At 36.4% G+C, this 22,843-nt stretch overlaps 2 protein-coding genes across 2 annotated transcripts; both read right to left on the bottom strand.

The window, feature by feature from the left end:
* Positions 1-349: 349 nt before the first annotated feature.
* On the bottom strand, positions 350-22,408 carry LOC135946716 (uncharacterized). Its single transcript, XM_065495043.1, has 3 exons — positions 22,215-22,408; positions 3,322-3,407; positions 350-1,497 (listed from the first exon to the last, which is right to left on the bottom strand). The coding sequence occupies exons 2-3, from the start codon at positions 3,400-3,402 to the stop codon at positions 1,018-1,020; spliced, it is 561 nt and encodes a 186-aa protein (XP_065351115.1). The 5' UTR covers positions 3,403-3,407; positions 22,215-22,408; the 3' UTR covers positions 350-1,017.
* LOC135946715 (uncharacterized) lies at positions 8,432-10,056 on the bottom strand. The gene is made up of 5 exons (XM_065495042.1): positions 9,702-10,056; positions 9,080-9,218; positions 8,857-9,020; positions 8,699-8,802; positions 8,432-8,640 (listed from the first exon to the last, which is right to left on the bottom strand). Exons 1-5 carry the CDS (start codon positions 9,925-9,927, stop codon positions 8,491-8,493), a joined length of 783 nt encoding a protein of 260 aa, XP_065351114.1. The 5' UTR covers positions 9,928-10,056; the 3' UTR covers positions 8,432-8,490.
* Positions 22,409-22,843: the final 435 nt, after the last annotated feature.

Raw genomic sequence — 22,843 nt, 5'->3', positions numbered from 1 at the left:
CGTCGTGGCGGCAAAGCGTGTAGGATTGACAGCAGGTTGGTCTCATGCTTGACGTTTAATATTCTTTTGCTTCTTGATTTTTTATGACCTCTCTCTCCTGTTTGCATCCTTATCACCCAAATTAAGTATATTTATTATTTCGAATTTGAATTTTGAATTGAAAAAAATTAATCCACGATTTAAGCACGTTTTGTAGCTTTGTAATACATTTCAGCAGAACGGGGTTTTCTCATTAAAGTCTTCGAGAGAAATAAAAACAAATTATTGTGAACCTGTTCTTCCAGATTTATAATTGTGTTTCGTGTTGTTTTGTAGCATCCCAGCGTAATTGAATAATTAAAGACAAGAATGTTTCGTACCTTGTAGAGATTTTACTCATTTTATTGTAATATACTATAAAACATTACATATATCCAACGGTCAAATTTATCAATTTCTGTATATATACATATTCCAAACCTCTTTATCTCACAACGAGTTAAATCTTTGAAATAATAAAAATGATAAAAATGATACTAAAATCTTAATCGTTTTTGGCACATTTCTCACATTTGTACGTTAAGTTCGCCGTCATATTAATATATACAATTATACTGACCCTTTTTTCAGACCTTATATACATAGACACCAGGACGACAAACTGGCCGGCAATAACACGATCACAACAAAGAAACCGAGATGACGCCCGTTAAAAATGTACAAAATGGACGATACGATTCAGCGTTAAAATCATTTAAACACAACAAAAAACGTCACAAAAAAAGAATAAAAGCAGGGACTTTGCCACGCACCTTCAGGAACCTTTCTTTATACGAAAAAGAGAGAAAGAGAAGAAATAACACGCACTTATAAAACTAAATGGAAAAAATCTGAAAACCAAAAGGGCCCGAGACGTGCTGTGTATATCTCTCGGCAGATGGCAGCACACTCTGGCATCGCATTTTTGGTCAGCGACTGCCGGGTGTGCATCAGAGAACAGAGTTTTGCGGACGGCACTCGCTCGCAGGGTGGCCCTGATCAGGAGACGGAGCCCTGGAGCAGCACCCTGGCCGCGTTCTTGCTGAGCTTGCGGTTCCTGCGCTTCTGCTCGACGGTGCGGTAGAAGCGGTCAACTTGGCAGTCGGCACACAAGGCACTTACGAGCTGCTGCATGGGCTGCAGGAGGCAGGGCGGGGGGCGTGGCCGGCGGGCGCCCTTGCGCCGCGCCGCCCGGTGCTGCCAGCAGTGCAGCACCACCTCGCTCACGAAGCACGCGGCCACTGTGACAGAGGGAAAGGCGATCAGTGCCACCGCTACGCAGGCTAAGAACGCGCGGTACCGGCCCTCCTCCAGCGCTGAAGGACGCAACCTCCCCTCCGTCGCCTCCTCGTGGCCCTCGGCGGCCGCGGCAGCTGTCAGGAGCGAGCGGGGAACGTGGAACGTGTGCGTCGGCCTGCGCCGCGTCGAAAGGCAGCGCCAGTCTTTCTCGCCCGTCTCCGCGTCCGTCGCCACCATCACCTGAACAAAATTTAAATAATTAGCGATATATTAAATTATTTTTGTAACAAGGTTTTCGTAATTTTGCAATGTTAAGTTAACAGAAACTTGTAAATAAGAAAAAAATATCTTTTTAAACACTACCAGCGGGGTCCAGATTTGCGATAAAATTGATTCGCACTGCGCAGATCCAAGATGGCGTCTGAACGTGGGAAACAAAAAGCTCTCGTTTGGATTGCCGTACGAGTGTCAAGAGTTTGTTTTTATGATCCAAAAGACAAGTGCAAATTACGTCACAATATTGACAAAAACTTGCTTCTTTTCGCGCATTTTTACGTGACCGTTTTTTCGCGCCATACTCCACCGGACGCCATTAATGCGCGTCGCACGAATCTGACCCCCGCTGACTGCCCCTCAAGGAATAGGAAATTTCGCGGGTTGACGTGTAATCTTGTCTCGCAAATTTAGTATTTAAAAAAATAATGAATAAAAATCAATTATTATTCTAATTTACGTGTCTCTGCTAACTTCAAATTGCACAGTTAATTTTAAACAGTAGAATGTGGCAAATTTTCCTGGATTATCCAAGGATATTATTTCTGACGAGAGCAATATCACGATAATAAATTAATTTTAGTAAAATAATTTTCAATCAAAATCACATTTAAGATGCTTTTGAAGCCAATACCTGGAACAAAAATTATTTTTTTGGATTGAAATTTTGCACAATTATATTTTTTACGGCCAGGAGGTGATATTTTAGTTTTAAAACACAAAATAATTAAATTTTATTTTAATTCAAATCTAAAATAAAACCGCTTTGTTATTATATACATAAAATTTAGCAAATATACCTGATAGAAAAGTTACTGTTCTAATAAAATAATTAAATAAGTCAAGGCAAATGAAAAACTCAATCAAGTACGCGTGAATATCAAATCCAAGTCCGTCAGAGTGAGCGTTTATATCAAAATAATATTCAAATTATAATTTATTTCATCGCCTGTTATTTAAAGTAGACCGATACAGGGCTACAATCGAAAAATATTTGAATTGTTGGATGCAATAATTGATCGATAAACAATTTGTTCGAAAATTTGCAATATTTATATTAAAAAAATGACCTTTGCTACCGTAAAAATTCAAATTTTCTCGAAAGTTTCCAGCGAATGGCCACATTTTCTTGGCAGATTTCGATTCCTCTCGTCGAGATCTGTCCAACAGCGTGTGAAACCTTTCAGAGAAATTCCTTTTTAGTGAAATAAAATAGGATTTCAAGCAAGGAGACAGTCCTAACTTTGCAGCCACTTTTCTAAAAAATTTACACTGCTACAACTACAAAGGTCAAATTGGGCTTCAACTGAACCATAAGGGATGAGTTTTTTCATTAGCAACTACCATTGCACTACCATTTTAAATAAAAATAAAATCAGAAAAAATACCAATTTTGTGAATTTTTAAAAATTTCATTGAAACAATTTCATTCCCATTGATTGTTTCACCATGCTGATAACAATGGTAAATTAAAACTCGTCGCATCAGCTTCTATTTTTAAACAACAATAAATGTGCCAACACAGTTTTATTAATTCCAGCTGTCTAGATAAAAAAAACGGAGTGATTATAAACAAGCTCACGCAATAATTATTATCGCTTTACGATGCATTGCATAATAACCAGAAATAACTTCAATAATTAAATTTAATTTCAGAGTCGAAGCACTCGAAGCAGAGGCATCTCGGCGTGTATTGCATAATAACCGCAATGTCAAGTGATCATTTAAACGAATTTGTATAATGAGTGCATTGTGTTTCAAGGCCGTGTCAGACTTGAAAATGTTACTCACCTGATTAGACGTGAAAGCAGCACAGTGCTCGCCAGTTTCATGGTCAAGGCATTGTTCGCCCGTCTCACAATCCTCGGCCATATTTTCTGCAACAAAAAAAAACAATAAAAAAGATGAAAATTAACGCGTCATAGCATATTGCAGCAAAAAATCGAGAAGAGGAAGCAAACAGTTTGTATATTTAATTGCAAAGGGGAATCTCCAGTATGTTTCGATTTCCCGCGGGCAAATACTATTAATTTATTTATTACTCATTGTGTGTTAGTTTGTTCGAGTTCTATAATGCCTGTTTGCTGCTTTCTTTCGCTCAAAGCGCTGCAGCATTCATTTTATTTTATATTTTTTTCGTACGTTGTGTGCATGCTTGTGCCTCGATCGTATAATAATTGAGCTTTTGAGGTCACGTATTCTGAAATGCCAGCGTGCCGGCCGGCCGGACGGTCGTGCACTCGGGACCATCTTAATGAGATTGCTGGCCGACAGCAGGTTTTTATTTATTCAGGAAAAAAGGAGATGGTAATTCTGTGACTTAGTGAATTTTAGAAACCGCGGATTCTAAAACCGCTAATAATTTAATTCTGTGGATTTGAGACTGAAATAAATTAGCTAGAGAATCAGGAGAGGAATTAAAAATGTGTGTTTACGATGGATTATTATTTAAAATTAAATTTTATGTTTCGGTGAAATCGGCCAGTTTGGATTACCGGAATATTTTTTAAAGGAAAAAAGCAGTTAAAAAAAATTAACACCCTGTTGGTTTGCAAAATCTATTAGTGTCTTAAAAGCAAACACTGCAGAGCAGAGTGGCAAGTAATGAAAAATCATCATTTCTGATTCCGGAATAAATAAGCCTAAAACTTGCTAATGGTCAACAATCAGGAAAATTTTTATTTTTGCTAAAATTGCTCAATCCATTTTTTTTTAAATTTAAATAAAACCAACTATTTTATTTATAATTTATGAAATTTAATAATTTAATGGTATTTTTAGTGCTAAAAAATAAGACTTAAAGTTATAATTTTCCCAGAAAACTAAATATTTTGTAGGATCAGAGGTCCTTTGTCCGTTGTTGCCTGTAATTTAAAATGTTTTAAGCTAAAATTTTAATTTTTTAAAATAATATCCAGCCCAAAGTACTATTTGTATCCCCTAAAATAACTATTTCTAGTTTTTTACCTGAACTTTTTAATTATTTGTCCTCGGATGGGATCGAGAAACCCAAAAATGTGAAGTAATATTAGATTTATTTTGGAGGTAATTAATTTAAAACCTGGCCCAAGTCTAGCAAAGTGCAGAAAATAATAAAGATTTTAATAGTGCACAAGTTGTTCCAAAAGAATTCCTGTAAATACCCAAAATTGGCCTTAAAACACAATCCCAGATCTGCCCCTGCCCATTTCCCCCTTTTTTCAAATTAAAAGTCAATATTTCTGGAGGCAAAAAAGTCTGTTTACTGTTTAGGGTCGTGTCATCAATGAGGTCTGGAGTGTATGCTCTCGTCGGGTAATTACCGAGAGCACAAACACTTGCGAGAGTCAACAGCAAAGTCGACTTTTTATCCGCTCGGCGCAAACCTGCATCACGCCATGTAGCAATATTTGATCTCGGCAATTGCTAATTATCATTTCACTCTGAGTCCGTTCGTTCCGTCCGCTCACATTCACAATATTTGCTCTTCCATTAAAAAGTCACGACGGAACATCTGCGGAGCACGTGTTTTCGCATCTGTCGTCCCTTTCTGAAGACAAAACGAGTAATTTTTTTCACAAGAATTTTAAGCTCTGTAGATTCAATTTAATTTAGGATTTATAAATAAAACTATATAAGCACTGGTTTTTATCAGTATAATTGAACTCTCCTTCAGATTAGATTTCACTTAATGCAGCATAAAAAAAATTAAGAGAGAGTTTCGCGATACAAATTTTAAAGCTTTTTTAAATGGCCCAACTTTAAATTGATAAATTAAATACATTTTGGTTTTGTTTCTCTGACACTGCAACATTATTTCAATTATTTTATTTTCATTTGGAAATAAAAAATGTATTTTTTTAATTTAGAAATTAAATTTCTCTCGTTTCCGAAATAAAATAAAATAATAAAAAGCGCAGATCTCAAAAGAGTATGTAATGCACACAAAATTGACCTCATCTTGACATAATTAATACTGTTGTTTTAGTACATTCTGATTCTCTATACCACTTGAAATAAAATAAATACATTATGAGCGGAAATGTGACCTATTTCACCGATTTCAGACGGTTTTTTCGTATATATGACTGATCGCTTTTTGTCTGGTTCTTTGACAGGGAAGATCTGAATAAATGTCAAAGCACACACTTAACTTTATTGATGTGAATAGATAAAAATTTAAATCGACAGGAATTGAATATGTAATAAATTGGAACAGACTTCATCATTGCTTCACAAAACTAAATTTGCGTCCCCTGTCACATCTCACAACCCCGCTGTAGTGCAATAAAATGAATATAATTTGAAGAATACAGAAAAAATTCCACGCTCGACCTATTTCGTAAAAGCGGCAAACAACACACTGCAAAAGATGGGGGGAATCAAAAGCGACAGAAATCTACCCCTATTTATTCAAGCAGCCAGCTGTTTTCCATGCTCGTGGGCTTCTATTGTGAGAGAGTTGTGGATGGACCACCCAGTGATTGCATTATTGTCCGCACAATAAAATTCCTCTGCAGAACCAGTTCCCTCTCTTTTGTTGTTTGCGCTTTGACAAGCAATTCCCCAACCATTTTTTTTGTGATGGTGTTGGGGCCAGTCTTTCCTTTCCGTTTTTTTTTATAAACAGAAAAAGACTAAATACCAATAGACATAAATAATGTCTCCTGAGGAAACTTGTCTACACGTGGAGTTTGAAATCGTTTGTTCGCATTAATTTGTTTTTAACCGAAAAATAATTTATTTTCTCAACAAATTCTTTTTAATTTTGAAGTGCAAAAGAAAAGTTAAAATTCACCATTACGGTTTGTGTTATTAAAAAACTTCCCTACCACTGTAAAACTATAAGGTTAAGTTAAAAATCCTGAAAATTTAAAACTTAATTAATATTTTATTTAATTGCATTTTTTAAATGAATTAAATAATGGCGAGCTATATTTAATTTAAAATAAAATTTATTGATACAAATTTCCCCTCCCACATTTCCCGGGGAAACTATTCTAATTCTTGACTCATATTTATCAACAAAATATATGGAACCCAAAAATATTAAAATGCTTTAAACATTTATGAAAGCTCTACGAATTGTAATTTCTTCAGGCAATTTTCCCTGCACATTTTTTGTTGGGAATTTTTGCATCACTCGAGTTGTCTCGCTGAGCAGATTAAAAATTTTTAAGTTTATAGAAATGCGACCAATTTTCATTAAATAATGGCAGTTTAAAATTACGTAAAAACTGAAATTAGGCAAAATTTCATTTTGTTTTCAAACGGTATTTAGCGACAAAACTGATTTAAAAATTTCCATTCTTCTCCGGATTTTGTCTTGCCAGAAAGTAAAAAATCCAACCATAGATTTCCGGTTTCAATTTCGTAATGCGCTCCACAAAAACATGTTTGACAATCGCATAAACAGAAATAAAGACGCACACGCGGCCGATTTCGAGAGAGACGAAGCGATCTATTTTTAGCCGGGGTGACGCAAAGACAAGAGAACAGAGAAAAAATTGGGGCTGCGACGTGGCGACCGGAGAGCGGTTTTTGCATTGAGCCAGGTCAGTAACTTCGTGGCGTGGCGCAATTAATGGAGCTTGTTTGGGCGTGTGCTTGCGCGCGGCGAGAAGAAACAGAAACAGAGGCGTTCGAAGGGCATCAAGAAGAGTAACGTGTGTGTGTTGCTCTCCCTCGCGGCCAGAAATAATCGCGCAAAAATGTGTCGCTTTAATTTGCTGAAAGGTTAAGAGTTCTGCCTTTGCGAAAGCCGAGCCTTTGAGCTTCTTTACTATGCCGACGAGTGTCAAAATATTAGAGGTGTTGAAATACGCGCGCGCCTCATCTACTGCGAGAGAGCCACCGCTTTTGAAACGCACGGCAATGGGGAAATTCGCGAGAACACGCACTTGTTATACACACGTTTCTTTAGAGGGACCACATTAGTTCTCCTCTAGAATTCTGCGAATTTGCTAATTAGCTAGATTATTCGCTTTGCCAATTCCTGGTATGTCAACTTGTGCGCAATAAAACCATTTTCACCGCGTGCTGTCTCAATCGGAAATCTTTATAATAATATTTCTCAAATGCCATGTTTCAAGTTTCGCTTCTCTTCAAGAGGAATGATTGTGAATTTCCCCGCAAAATCCTGTAACATACATAGAGATCATGTCCTAAGGATCATGAACATTTTAAAAAATAAATAGGCAGCACTGTAAATTTTCGAGAAAATCGGCCTCAAAGTTAGCATTATTTTAAATGGAGAATTCTCAACGGAAATGTGCAATCGCGATTTTCACTGAAATTCCGCATTTCTTTAAAAAAAGACTTGCTGTCCGATAGATCTGGATGAGAGGATTCCAAATCATGCGAGAAAACATAGTGTAGCACTGTAAATTTCGGAGAAAATTTGATTCCTCCAACAGAGGGGCATTTCACACCGTCGATCCTGGTTACATTACAGTAGGCGACGGGCGCGCAACATAACTTCGCTCAGTTATCATTTTAATTACGTTTTCATTATCAGAAAAATTAGAAATTTTCGCACGTGGTAATCAATTTTAAATAAAAAATCACTAACATTTCACTTTAATTGTGAGTTTTGACGATTAATACTCAAGATAAAGAAAAAACATTTGATCATTGAAGCTAAGAATAAATACAAATATCAACCCAAACTCAATTTTGAAATTTATCTAAATACACATTTGAATTTAATTCCACCGTTTAATTTTCAAAAATTTCCAAGTGTTTTCAAATGACAAAAAATTTATGATTTTTATGGACTAAATAAAATAAAAATTGAAAATTAGTATATAATTATAAGAAAAGATCTTGTATTATTAAGTGATTTTTTTTAAACTTTTGTGAGTAACTCTTATTGTTGGAATAAATAATAAAATAATAGTCAACATAATTCTTTTATCTTTTTTATTTGGCAACGATCATAATCCACATTATACTGCCTCATTCTATTTGGAAATTCACATCTTATAAATTAATCCTTTCCACCATTTCGAGAACATCTTCATATGGGTCGCGCTCATACTTAATCACCACGTCATACAATTTACGGGCAAATTCAAAGTCAATTCCCTTCTCTTTCAGCATTTCCAGATGCAGGACCTGCAGTTCGGAATCCTGTGATAAATTTAAATTAGGAAAAATATTATGTTTTCTGGGAGTGATTTAAACTTACCTCACGAGAAAGAAATTTTCCGCTGTCAGTATAGATTTCAATCTTGTGTTTACGTTCACACACGTTCAGGCCTATGTCATCCACTTTGAAGGGACGACCGTTACCTAATTTAATTTTCAATTAAAAAAAGTTCAACTGTTTTTTAGTTCAGGACTTACAGTCGTCTATTGGATCATTGAATGAGCAAATCAGGTCCAATATTTGATCACCCTTAATCAGCTCAATTCGAAATTCAGCGGGCTTGTAATGCATTTCGTCATCAAAATCTCGGCGAGGTTTGCGGAAATTCACCTTGGGATTTACATTGCAGTAAATTTTAACACTGAAAAAACAAGTATTGCATCACAAATGGATTCCAATAAAATTTCATCAAATCCCTACCTTTCACCATTTCCAAGTTCTTTGGAAAGCTCAAGTACTGGGCCTTTAGCTTCAATCTTGAAGCCATCCAGTTCCTTAGGGTGATGCTTTCGTGTGGAAATTTTGTCCTTCAAACAGTCCACCAGTCCTTTTTTGTAAGCTGATGTTCATGGAACAATTTACATAATAATGTTATGAGCAGTTCTCCGCGAGATTGGAGGTCGATTGGACGCGATTCAGGGCTGAAATGTAGCCCGTGAAAATCTTCACAAGCACACCAAGTTTCATCATCAAAATTGTGAAAGCTATTAAGCCTGACGTGATATATTAAAATTTCGAAATCTTCAATTTATATGAAGACATCATACGATTTTCTACCAGTCAAGTTCATGTTACAAATGCATTCCTTTTAAAAAAAGGTCTTTTTAAAGTAAGCGTTATTGATATTGCATTTAATAACATTTTTCTTAGTAAGAATAAAAGATCTTTAATTTTCAACACCTAATATGAACTTCATTGGCAAAAATATCATCAAACTTAAAGATTTCAACGCCAAAAATCGCGTCCGATCAACCTCCAATCTCGCGGAGAACTGTTCTATACATAAAATCAAAATGTAGAAAAATTTATTTTAAACTTTTACCTTCTAAGGTCAAATCCTGGCCGTGGATGCTGCTGGAGTAGGTAAGACTGTGACTCTTGGTCGTCAGCATCTGATTATTTGCCGACGATGGTGAGCACATGTGCCACAAAGTGCGTGTGGACAGATTAGTCGAGGCGATTGGGCCGGCGGCCCCAACATTTTGTCTCACAGGATTCAAAATGCTCCTCATCGATGAGATTCTCGCCGCCGCTTTCACGATGTTCATCTTGAGAGTGATTATAAGCTACTTCAATGCAAAATATTTCACGGAACTGCAGAAAACGGTCCTACAACTTGAACCTGGAGCCTTTACGATTACGAATTTGCTCACAAATAACACGAGATGCGGCTTTTGATGGCAGTTGGTATAGTTGGTACTAGTACACACCACACCACCTGTAGCAGCAGCACTGTTCAAGGATTTGGTGAGGAGTAAGAAAGGGAGGAGGATATTCTCTTGAAATTTCTGCTTAAGGAGCCATTTTAATTTTAAAATTTCATATTAAACACAATTTTTGCACTGCAATGATGATTATAATTAGTACTTTGAGCCATTTATTCGGTTTTTGTAATGAATTAGATTTTGGTTTAATGTTATTTTATTGCTGCTGTATATTACACTCCAGCGCTTATGCGCGTAGGTGCGGGCGGTAGGTTTTAAATGAAAAACAGTCGGCGGAGCAGCGTTGGAAAAACCGCGAAAATGTGGTTCCTCGAGAGCCCAACATTTACCAATTTGTGCACGATTTAAAAAAAGATGCTTATAAAAATATATGTCGTGGTATTATTTTTTAAAATAAGGAATGTTAATAGAATACCTTTTTCTTGTTCAATATTTGAAATTTACTGATTAAAAAATATATAATTTTTAACATCGGAGTTTATAATTATTATTTAAATCAAATTAACAATATTTATAACTTAAAATGTAAACTTATAATCACCAAGATATAAACTGCTCATTCAAAGTTGAAAGTTGATATTTTGAGTAAATATTTTCATAAACACGTTTTGACATACAGCGGGGTCAGATGCGCGATACAATTGTTTCGCACTGCGCAGATCCAAGATGGCGTCTGAATGTGGAAACAAAATGCTCTCTTTGGATTCCCGTGGCGAGTGTCAAGAGTTTGTTTTTACGATCCAAAAGACACAATTAGTTTAGATTAATGCAAATTATACGTCACAAGATTTGCCAAAACTTAATTGCTTCTTTTCGCGCTTTTTCACGTGACCATTTTTTCGCGCCTCACTCCATCGCAGACGCCATATCTGCGTATCGCACGAATCTGGACCCGCTGCTTTAACAGTTATTTCAAGAGATTATCCTCCAAATTTTCTTACACCTCGCTGATTTTATTAGAATTTTATTTTATTTAACTTTCTCCTTGAACAAGAAAAACTGTGCTGCTGCTGCCAGTGGTGTGGTGTGTATTAGTACCACACCAAACTGCATTCAAAAACAGCACGTCGTGTTATTTGTGATCAATTCGTAATCGTAAAGGCTCAGGTTGAAGTCGTTGGACCGTTCTGCAGTTTCTTGAAATATTTTGCATTCAAGTAGCTTTTATAATCTATTTCTCAAGATGAACATTGTGAAAGCGGCGTTGAGAATCTCATCGGTAAGAAGCATTTTGAATCCTGTGAGACAAATTGTTGTGGCCAGCCCAAAAAACGCCACGACTAATCTGTCCACACGCCCTTTGTGGCTCATGTGCTCATCATCATCGGGAAATAATCAGATGCTGACGACCAAGAGTCACGGTCTTTCCTGCTCCTGCTACATCCACCAGAGAGTGAACTCAACAGGTAAACAGATTATAATATTATTTTCTAGATTTAGATTTTATATATAGAACAGTTCTCTGCGAGATTGGAGGTCGATTGGACGCATTTGGTTGGCGTTGCAATCTTTAATTTTGATGACAAGATGATCCTTCTCTTTTGTACCAATGAAGTGCATATTTTAGGTGTTGAAAATTAACGATTTTTTATTCTTTTACTAAGAAAAATGTTATCAAAGGCAATATCAATTAGACTTAACTTTTAAAAATAATAAAACTATTTTGTAGTTACATATTTTTAATAAAAGTAGTGCACATTTTGTTATTGCTTTTAATAATTTTTACATTTTAACAATAAGATTGTGTTAATTTTAAACACTTATTATGAACTTCATTGCATGATATCGAATTGAAGATTTCAAAATTTTAATGTATCGCGTCAGGATTTATAGCTACCACATTAAAAGTTATTCAAAGACCAAATTCAGATTGCCATTCGGTTATATTTTTAGCTGTACGCAGCGGTAAAAACCTTTAAAAAGACGCCAAAATCAATAATGCACCTATGAAACTTGGTGTGCTTCAAGTCAAGAAGTTACCCCCTTTCATTAACAGAATTCGATTTTCGGGGAATTTAAAGATACCGAAAAAATGGGAACGCCCAAACTCTAAACCTTGAATTTTACCATCTATTGACAAGTAAGCAATTACATGGCAATTATATAATTGTCACATGCCAATCGAATCCAACCTCGTGGAGAAATTCTCATATTATACTACGTATTATGTAAATTATTCCATGAGCAGCTGAAGGAGAATTGCTGGACTATTTGAACGACGAAATTTCAGCACGTAAGAATCAGCCTAAAGAACTGGATGGCTTCATGATTGAAGCTAAAGGTTCAGTACTTGAGCTTTCCAAAGAACTTGGAAATGATGAAAGGTAGAGGGATTTGATGGAATTTTCTCGGAATCCATTTGTGATGCAATAATTGTTTTTTTAGAGCTAAAATTTACATGAATGTAAATGACACGGTGAATCCTGTCAAATATCCTCTCCAAGATGAGGAGGACAAAAAGGGTTACAATCCCACGGAATTTCGAATTGAGCTGATCAAGGGTGATCAAATATTGGACCTAACTTGCTCATTCATGTCTATATACGGTAAGTCGTCCTGAACTAAAAAAAAGTTGGACTTTTTTAAAATATAATTAATGAAATTAGGTAGATACTATTACTTCCAAATTGAAGAATTAACCCTGTACGAGGGTGAACGGAAGATGGAAACCTATGCCATCAGTATTACACCTGATGTAAGTTTATTCACACTCTCTTAGAAATCAGAATATTATATCCTAATTAAAATGTATCATAGACTTACGCGATGCGTGACCTGCTGATGAATATACTGGAAGATATGGGAATTTGCTATGAATTTGCCGGTAAATTGTATGACTTGGCGATTGAGCATGAGCGTAACCAATATATAGGCCTTCTCGAAAGGATGCACAAGTGTTTATCAACTCCATATACAATACCTACCTCTGCTACAGATAGTATTGTGGTTAATGGTGTTGGCCAAATAAAAAAGTTAAATAAGTAGAATTATATTTACTATTTTTCATTCCAAAACAATAGCAGCTATAGACTCACAAAAGGATAAATAAAACAGCTTAATGCAAGGTCTGTGGCGCAAGAAACCGAAACCATTTAAATACTATGTCCTGATGGCCGCAGATAGCACAAACAAATTTAACAATAGGAAATTGAAATAATGGAGACAGTCCAGACATTATCGTCTCGGTTAATCTCCCAGTGATCTGGCGGTCCGGCCGTCTTGGCGGTCGCAGGAATTTCCTCTTTCTTGAATTTGATCGCGTCCGTTTATATATGTTCGTCAAGCCAGTGGGGGCCAGATGTGCGATAAAATTGTTTCGCACTGCGCAGATCCAAGATGGCGTCTGAATGTGGAAACAAAAAGCTCTCTTTGGATTGCCGCACAAAGTGTCAAGAGTTTGTTTTTACGATCCTAAAGACACAATTAGTACAAGTAATGCAAATTATGCGTCACAATATCGACCAAAACTTGCTTCTATTCGCGCATTTTCACGTGACTGTTTTTTCGCCCCACACTCCATCGGAAATCGGACGCCATATCTGCATGTCGCACAAATCTGGTCCCGCTGCTTTAACAGTAATTTCAAGAGATTATCCTCCAAATTTTCTTACACCTCGCTGATTTTATTAGAATTTTACATTATTTAAATTTTTCCTTGAACAAGAAAAACTGTGCTGCTGCTGTCAGTGGTGTGGTGTGTATTAGTACCACAGCCAACTGCATTGAAAAGCAGCACGTCGTGTGTTATTTGTGACCAATTCGTAATCGTAATTAAAGGCTCAGGTTGAAGTCGTAGGACCGTTCTGCATAGTTTCTTGAAATATTTTGCATTCAAGTAGCTCTTATAATCGCTCTCAAGATGAACATCGTGAGAGCGGCGTTGAGGTTCTCATCGATAAGGAGCATTTTGAATCCTGTGAGACAAAATGTTGTTGCCAGCCCAAAAAACGCCTCGAGTAATCTGTCCACGCGCCCTTTGTGGCTCATGCGCTCATCATCATCGGGAAATAATCAGATGCTGACGACTAAGAGTCACAGTCTTACCTTCTCCAGCAGCAAATACGACCAGGATGTGACCTTAGAAGTAAAAGTTTATAATATGAGATTTTCTACATTAATTTTATGTATAGAATTATTCTCCGCGAGATTGGAGGTCGATTGGACGCGATTGGTTGGCGTTGCAATCCTTAATTTTGATGATAAGACGATCCTTCTCTTTTGAACCAATGAAGTTCATATATCAGGTGTTGAAAATTAACGATTTTTTTATTCTTACTATGAAAAATGTTATCAAAGGCAATATCAATGAGACTAAACTATTTTGTAATTACATATTTTTAATAAAAGTAGTGCACATTTTGTTATTGCTTTTAATATTTCTTACATTTTAACAATAAGATTGTTAATTTTAAACACTTATTATGAGCGTCATTGGTAAAAAATAGAAGGACGATATCAAATTGAAGATTTCAAAATTTTAATGTATCGCGTCAGGATTAATAGTTACCGCACAATAAGTTATTCAAAGACCAAATTCAGATTGTCATTCGGTTATAAAGATACCGAAAAAATTGGAAACGCCCAAACTCTAAACCTTGAATTTCACCATCTATTAACAAGTGTGCTTTTTTAGCAATAAAATGGAAATTATAATTGTCACATGCCAATCGAATCCTATGTCGCGGAGAAATGCTCGTAATATGTATTAAATTACGTATTATGTAAATTATTCCATGAGCAGCTGAAAAAGAATTGCTGGACTATTTGAATAACGAAATTTCAACACGTAAGAACCAGCCTAAAGAACTGGATGGCTTCAAGATTGAAGCTAAAGGCTCAGTACTTGAGCTTTCCGAAGAACTTGGAAATGATGAAAGGTAGGGATTTGATGGGATTTGCTCGGAATCCATTTGTTATGCAATATAATTGTTTTTTTAGAGTTAAAATTTACTTGAATGTAAATGGCATTGTGGACCCTGTCAAACATCCTCCCCAAGATGAGGATGACGAAAAGTGTTTCAACCCTACATTTAAAATTGAGCTCATCAAGGGTGATCAAAAATTGGACCTAACTTGCTCATTCATTTATTCGATAGACGACTGTAAGTCCTGAACTTAAAAATAGTTGAACCTCTTTTAAATTTAATTAATGAAATTAGGTAGATACGATTCCTTCCAAATTGATGAATTTACCCTGTTCGAGGGTGAACGGAAGATTGAAACCTATGCCATCAGTATTACACCTGATGTAAGTTAATTGACTTCTCTTAGAAATCAGAATATATATTCTAATTAAAATGTATCATAGACTTACTTCATGCATGACCTGCTGATATATATGCTGGACGATATGGGAATTTGCGATGAATTTGCCCGTGACTTGTATGACTTGGCGATTGAGCATGAGCGTAACCAATATTTAGGCCTTCTCGAAAGGATGCACAAGTTTTTTTCAACTCCAAATAAAAAAAAATAAATAAGTAGAATTATATTTACTATTTTTTTATTCCAAAACAATAGACTCACAAAAGGATAAAAAACAGCTTAATGCATGGTCTGTGGTGCAAGAAACCGAAACCATTTTGAAGCTGCGCATTAAACTTGTGCGCATCTTAAGCATGCGCAGTAAGTTCAAATAGCTTCTTTATCTCACAGGGAGGCTGAAACTCATTACTGCGCATGCGTGAACTAAATTAAAACCTTCTGCGCAGTCGTAATTCCCACCGTGGTCCGGATTGCGATCTGTGTTGGTTCCCGCCGATCAGAAGTCAATATGGCGTCGAAATAGTGGAGGCCAATCAGGAGACAGTCCAGTGACCAGTCAGGAGCGTCGAAAAGGAGGCGTGCCGACCGAATAATTTCATTCCCACGTATTTTGTTAGATTTCCATTAAGCCTGATGTGACATCTTGTTTATTTCAATGATTATCAATCACATTTTATTTAATTGGAGCTACTTTTTTGGAGAATAATTTTGGAAATTTTCCTTTCAAACGTGAATTTTATCACTCGACTTCACGGAATTTCGCATACGTCTGTTATCAAAAGCTGAATCAAACATACTCGCGTATAGACACGTCAAATCCGGGACTTTGTAACAACTAAATTGCGGTGAAAGACGCGCAGCAGCAGCGAGTGTGGTAATTTGCGCGATAAAAAGAAGTGCTACGCGGTCTTTTTGTGCTGGGAACTTGCACAGGCTTTCAATTTTACACACAAGTTGGCCTTCAGAAGCCTCCATTATCGTTATAAAGTAAATTATTTCCTTTTTGTTTCCAACTTTTTCGGTCCAGCACGCACAAGCAAGAGAAATGTTATATTGCGCGACTCGGATTTATATTAATATTATGAAGAATCATCCGGAATAATTGTTTGCCCAGCCAGGATGAAGCGCGCGAATACACGCTTTTTTACACGTGTGCGCGCGAGGCCCGAAACTTGACGTGAAAAGCTCGGCGAGAACGGGACTCTTGTGCATTGTTAAATAAATATTTAATGACGCGAGATTGTCGACGTCTTTCGCCTCCTTTTCAGCCGAATATCTCGCACCCAGCGCTATTGCGTCAGATTATTTTGTACGTGTTAGATTTTTTCCTCATCCTCTCTGTCAATTTATTTATTTTTTGTCCGGCAGTCATCATTTATTTAATGTGATTCAGCAAGGCTTATACGAATTAAAAAAACTGTAATTTGCTTGTAGATTACAAACAGACCTATTTATTTGACACGAGAAGGCCACGCAATAATTTATTCTTATTTTCATTCCAGAGACGCTATTGCTTTTAGTGCATTGAGCGAGAATTTTATCTTTACCCAATCGGCTCTATTTGTGCTAGAGGCCTGTGTGGTTTGCTTTTTCGCGAACCAGAACCAACCAAACCTAAAAAAAATTAACCAATCCAAACCAAACCCACTTAGCCTAACTTTGAAACTGTCCAAACCAAACCACACGGCAATGTTTTAAAACCATAACCAACCGTGGTTTAATCCAATAATTGGTTTATGGATTAACCATAATTAATTGGTTGGTTTTCACTATATATATATATTGAAAGCTTCAAAAATATATGTTTTTAAATTTGAAATATAGAAATTATGCTTAAAAGTTTTCCTATGAAAAAAAAAATTAGAAGAAAATTGCATAGTGATGGAAATTTTATTTTTAAGAAGTTTTTTATCTTATAAAATGAAAAAGAATTTTTCTTTTTTCGTAATTTTTGCAACTCTCGGGTTCTAACCATCAGAATTTCCAAAAAAAACTACCACCATTGATCTCCCCTGACCAGCTGAAAAGAAGGGACAGATTGCAACAGGGTGATAATTTGGAAGGAATTTCAGATAACTTCAAGTATTTATAAGCCCAGAGGAAGCATAATAAAATTGTAGCAATCACGTTGAAAGCGGATGGGGTAAGCATACCCCCTAAACACTTTGGCTATTTAGTGCAAGTCGAGATGAGTCTAAAGGTGGGTAGTTGTTGAAATTCTGATTGTTAGAACTCGAGAATTAGAGGTGCAAAAAAAGCCTAAAAGTCGATATTTTTTAATTGAATTTCAAAATATAAAAAAAATTCAAAAACGGATTTTTGTCAATTTGTGGTAGAATATATTTTCCGGTGGGTTGTAGGTGAAATTGTTTTGTTGCTTTATTATTAGCATAAATTTTGCGGTTGGCGGTTTACAGAGGTAAAACCGAAACTAACCAAACCAAACCATCTCTTTGATTTAAAAACCAAAACCACGGCGCCATCTTGTTTTTAGGGAATTATAAAACCAAACCGCGGTTTGGTTTGGTTTGGTTTGGTTAAAACCGCTTCTCCGAAAACCAAACTGACCTCTAATTTGTGCCTTAAACGGCCAACTGCATGTTCAGCAGAGTGTTACAGCGCTTAAAATGAACGTCAGACTGACATAACATGACTGAAACGAGCAGTAAAGGCCGTAAAAGGCTTTTGACGTGCCAAAGAAAAGGCAATTTTCGCGCAGAGATCGCAGAAGAGATAAAGACCACTAATGGCTTTGTTGCAGCCAGACCATGTCAACTGATCAATGATTCGGGAATTTCTGTCCTTCCAATTAAAGAGAAAAAATTCTATACACTCAAAAATAATCGCATTATTATTTTTTTAATTGCATTTTAATCTCAACCTATTGAAACAGCGGGGGCCAGATGTGCGATAAAATTTGTTCACACTGCGCAGATCCAAGATGGCGTGTGAATGTGGGAAACAAAAAGCTCTCTTTAGATTGCCGTACGAGTGTCAAGAGTTTGTTTTTACGGTCCAAAAGACACAATTAGTTAAGAGTAATGCACATTTTGCACAATATTGGCTAAAAATTTGCTTCTTTTCGTGCAATTTCAGGTGAAAATACTCCACCGGACGCCATATCTGCGCGTCGCACGAATCTCGTCCCCGCTGGTTGCAGTTGTGGGAAAAGAACAAATGTTTTATTTAACTAAAAAGAGGCTATAGAATTCTGAAGGGATTTTTATGAAATAAAAACCATAGACTGAATAGAAAATAAATACTTTGGTGGTAAGAGGAAATTTCCAAGAATTGCAAGATTGAAATTTTCTGTTCATATAATATAGTCTTATGAGTAAAAGTCAGTTTGGTTTCTATTTCTATTCTCTCTGCGCACAATATTTTTAAATTGTACAGAAATTAACGTTCTCGGAGGACTTTTAGAAATTAATCATTCGAGTGTGATGTCAATTTTCCTAATTGTAAGCAAATTAACCGACTTAAGATCATTTCTGTTGGGGCCATGAGTCATAAGAATTTAATTTGAAAACCAATAACTTCCTGAAAAACTAGTGAATCGGTCATTTAATCAGGATTTTAGCTTAAATTCTCACATAAAACGTCATATTTTAAGAATTTCCAATCTTGGCAACACGTGCCACGCCTTCTTTTTAAATTTCCTGAGGATCCACGCCCCCTTTTTAAAATTCCTTGGCTTCAAGCAGTGGCCGCTGCTGTTCATGAAGGACGTGATATTACTTATAAAATATTTGAAGCAAAAACACTCATTCATTTTCCAACGGTTTCAACTGAAGGAAAAGAAACACGTGAATATTTTACTGATGGCAATAAAATTTAGAAACCAATTATTCGCTCTCCACGATCTTCACAAAACCGATTACATAACATAACTGATGATATTGTGCCAAAGAAACTGGTCAAAATAAATTATTGCCCTTCAAATTTCATGGTGCTAAAAAGGCACGGTTTTTTTATTATTTGAATTTTGCATAGCTATAGATTTATTTTCTTATTTGACATCTCCCATACATAAATTTTTGTCGGATTTGTCAATGCTATAGACTAAAATTATTAAAAATCCCACTTCATTTTTTTAAATTTGGATTTGGAGGCCAGTTAATGAATTTTATCAGATATTTATTTATTAAATAAAATTTTAAACGTTTAAAATTCCTTAAATCATGGGGGTTTCCAAGTCTTGGAGTAAATATAAACATTTAATCTACGAATCTCTGTCAAAAAAGTGACGCAATGTCGGAGCATATTATCTCTGCTGTGCAACTCACGTGTCGACTTTATACTTCACCTCCTTGAGCCCGCGCGCGCATCACTTAATCTTCTGCATCCATATAAATATTTTCGGATTCATGGCAAAACACGACGGAGCGTATTTATTAAGGCTCGGATCGTTATCAATCTTGATCGATGCAAAATATTCCGATAAAAACAACAAGTCCTTGGAATAATGCTCCAAAAACCTGCGCTCATGTGGACGAAAATTGAATAGCGGCCCCCTCCTCTGTATGCCGTCGTGTGTGTTTGTTTGTTCTCATTTCCCACATTAAAATGCACATGTCAACGAGGCAAGCAGCTCTTTTCGAATGCACGAGGCAGGCTAGAATGGAAAATATTGCTCTGCCGGCGCGACGGGGCAGCCACGCGCGTTATCAGCTCACTCAACTCGCTTATGCGATAGATAAAAATATAATAATAATAATTGCGTAGAGCGAAATTAGGCACACGAGCGCCGAGAGGAAATCGTCTGTGGACGTGCATGGGGGGGATTAGTCACCCTCGGGTGCGCGCGGCCAAATATAAAAATGATGATGAAATTCTCGCTTGAATGTTTAATAATAAATGTTTATATTTTTCATCAGTTGCACGGTGCGTGAGCGGCAAGCCGGCCGCCGGCCGCTGCACACTGCACGCCGCAAGTTCATTAACACACTCTATAAATAGGCCTCTTATGTAAAGGTGAAAAGGATGCGCAAACAGTCTGCCGCTTTTCTTTAATTATCAGTTTACTCGAATTCAAGAACAAACACGCAGGAAATTATCATTAGCACTCTGGGATTGCAGCAATTGCAGCAATCTTCTTACAAAAATACTCTTTCTGGCGAATTTATTGACGAGTTAAGAGATATCTGCAAAGGTATTTTTTGATTTAATTAATTTTTAACAATTTCTTGCGAAATAAATGCAAGGAATGAATTTTTTCCATTCTTCCCCAGTGAAAATCTAAAATTTGCGGTCGGAGGGGTCAAAATTACCTCTACTGTGCAGATTTTTTCTTTTAAATTGCCATTTTCTGCATGAATTTCTCCAAAAATTCATTTCTGACAATTTTTGAAGTTATGGTCATGAGAAAATTATTGAAAATTGAGGTGCAAACATTGCTTTCAAGAAACTGGTTGAAATTAATAAAAAAAACAAACGCTTTTTTCCACTGCACAGCATTTTTTTTTTTTAAATTCAGTGTTTCTACAACCTGGTTTGACGCAGTTTGGAAGGTCAAGATAGCAAAAAATCGTGAAAATTCCGTGTTCCAATAACCTCTAATGGGCTCACGGGCTTAATTGGAGGAAGAAAAGTCCAGAAAAAGGACCAGCTCGTGTTTCTGCCCCCTCCCCGGAGTCTTCTATTGAAACGTCAGACATCCGGTCGTCCCGAAAAATCAATTTTCGCATGCTGGAAATACAGTGCACAGCAGCAAGTAGCGAGTCGGAATGCCTTCGCAACCTTCCCAAATAATCCGAATAGGGAAATGATTTTAAATCAAATTTGAAGCCATTTTTCATTCATTCGCGATGGTGGACAAGACAAATCAATCGATGGGTCGATTTTGACTGGATGTGCATTCTGTCGGCAAATTGGCCAATGACTCTTTAACTGTTGGAGGAAATTTCCGACCACCACATCCTGTAGCTCTATTTTCGTCTTTATGATAGAATTCCACGTGAAAAATAGCAAATTTTATCAGTTTTCGCAGATTACATGCCAGGAACAAACCCTTGAATGAAATTTTCGTAATAAACGGACAGTTTTTCAAATTTTGGTGTAAATAAGCTTTTTAAGAAACAATTTTGACATTATTACAAATTTAAAAAAGTCTCAACGATTACCAAAGAGCCTAACAAATTTCAATGATTACTAAACAAATTATTTTTCTGTAGAATAATTAACGTTACAAGATTTAAAAAGCTTTAGTAATGCAGTGCCTTTTTATTTTGTGAAAAAAACATTTCTTGCTCTTCCTTCAGGTCGATTTTTTTCTAAACAAAAATTTACGTTTTATGCAAATGCTTTTTATTATTTTTTTGCGTTTAAAAATAGATAAAAAAAATCAGGTGGACTTCTTGATGATTTTTTTAATCTAAAAATCAAAAAATTTTCAATTCTCCAACTGTATAGGCCATGTAGCTCAATGAAACTATTTAAATCTACATCTCTTTAATATTTTACAATTATTTTTTCCATTTAAAACAATCTGAATCGTCGAAGTATTGCTTTTTCCAGTAAAATGGCTAATGTGATAAAAGAAATTAGAGCAAATAAATAAATAAATAAGACTTTTGTAAATTTTAATATGTCTTAGACATTAATAAGTGGTTTAAAAAATATTAAATTATCTTTTCCTATTTTAAAAATTTAGACACGCCAAAAGAAGTCATTAAAAAATATGGAAAAATTATTGCACCAACGATTTTGAATGAAATTAAAATCGCATAATATCGATAGTCTGAAAATCCCATCCCAACGTCAAACAGATAATGAAATGAAATTAAAAACCAAACGTAAGGACACGACCTGTATATATGTAATTGAATTAATTCGAGAGCACTAACCTGGCAGGTACAAAAAGGGAGTGCTGTTGGTCCAAGTACGGCAAGCGCGCGTGCAACAGGTTTCTCCGCTCCGCTCCGATCCGCAAAGGACGCGCGGTGCACTACTTTCTTCCTCGCTGATGCGGCTCGACGCGCGGTCAGAGTGGAACTGGCGATGGCGAGAGGCGAGCGCCGCGCCGAAGCACAGATGCAGCAGCGACCTCGAGCGTGTGTGTCTCTGTTTCTGGGCGCCTCTGCCAACTCGCCGGCGCGCACCGTTTTTGCGGCTCTTATTATTTTCTCATCACCGCCGCCGCCGCCGCACGCACTGAGGCGCAATAATTGCATGCGGCAATGTGGCAATCAGAATAGAAGAAAATCCGAAAGAAATTTTTTACTCGCTCGAGCTTGGAATTGTCTCCGCGACGTCTTGTCAAAAGAAATTGGACTAATCAACATGCATGGCTTTTTGTTTTTTAAATTGTTTTTTACTTCACTAGTGAAGAGAACTGAAAGGATTCTTTCACGTTAAATTGGCTCCGAGCCAGTGGTTGCAGATTTTTGTTTTGAAATTAAGGTCAAAAGGCGTAGTTCACACACCGGCGCTCGCCGTTTTAAAATCGCTGTTCGGTAAATGCGGTTTTAGGTTT

The sequence above is a fragment of the Cloeon dipterum genome, chromosome X (genome assembly GCF_949628265.1).
Source record: "Cloeon dipterum chromosome X, ieCloDipt1.1, whole genome shotgun sequence".
NCBI classification, from domain to species: domain Eukaryota; kingdom Metazoa; phylum Arthropoda; class Insecta; order Ephemeroptera; family Baetidae; genus Cloeon; species Cloeon dipterum.
This window is presented reverse-complemented; position numbering and strand designations above follow the sequence as displayed.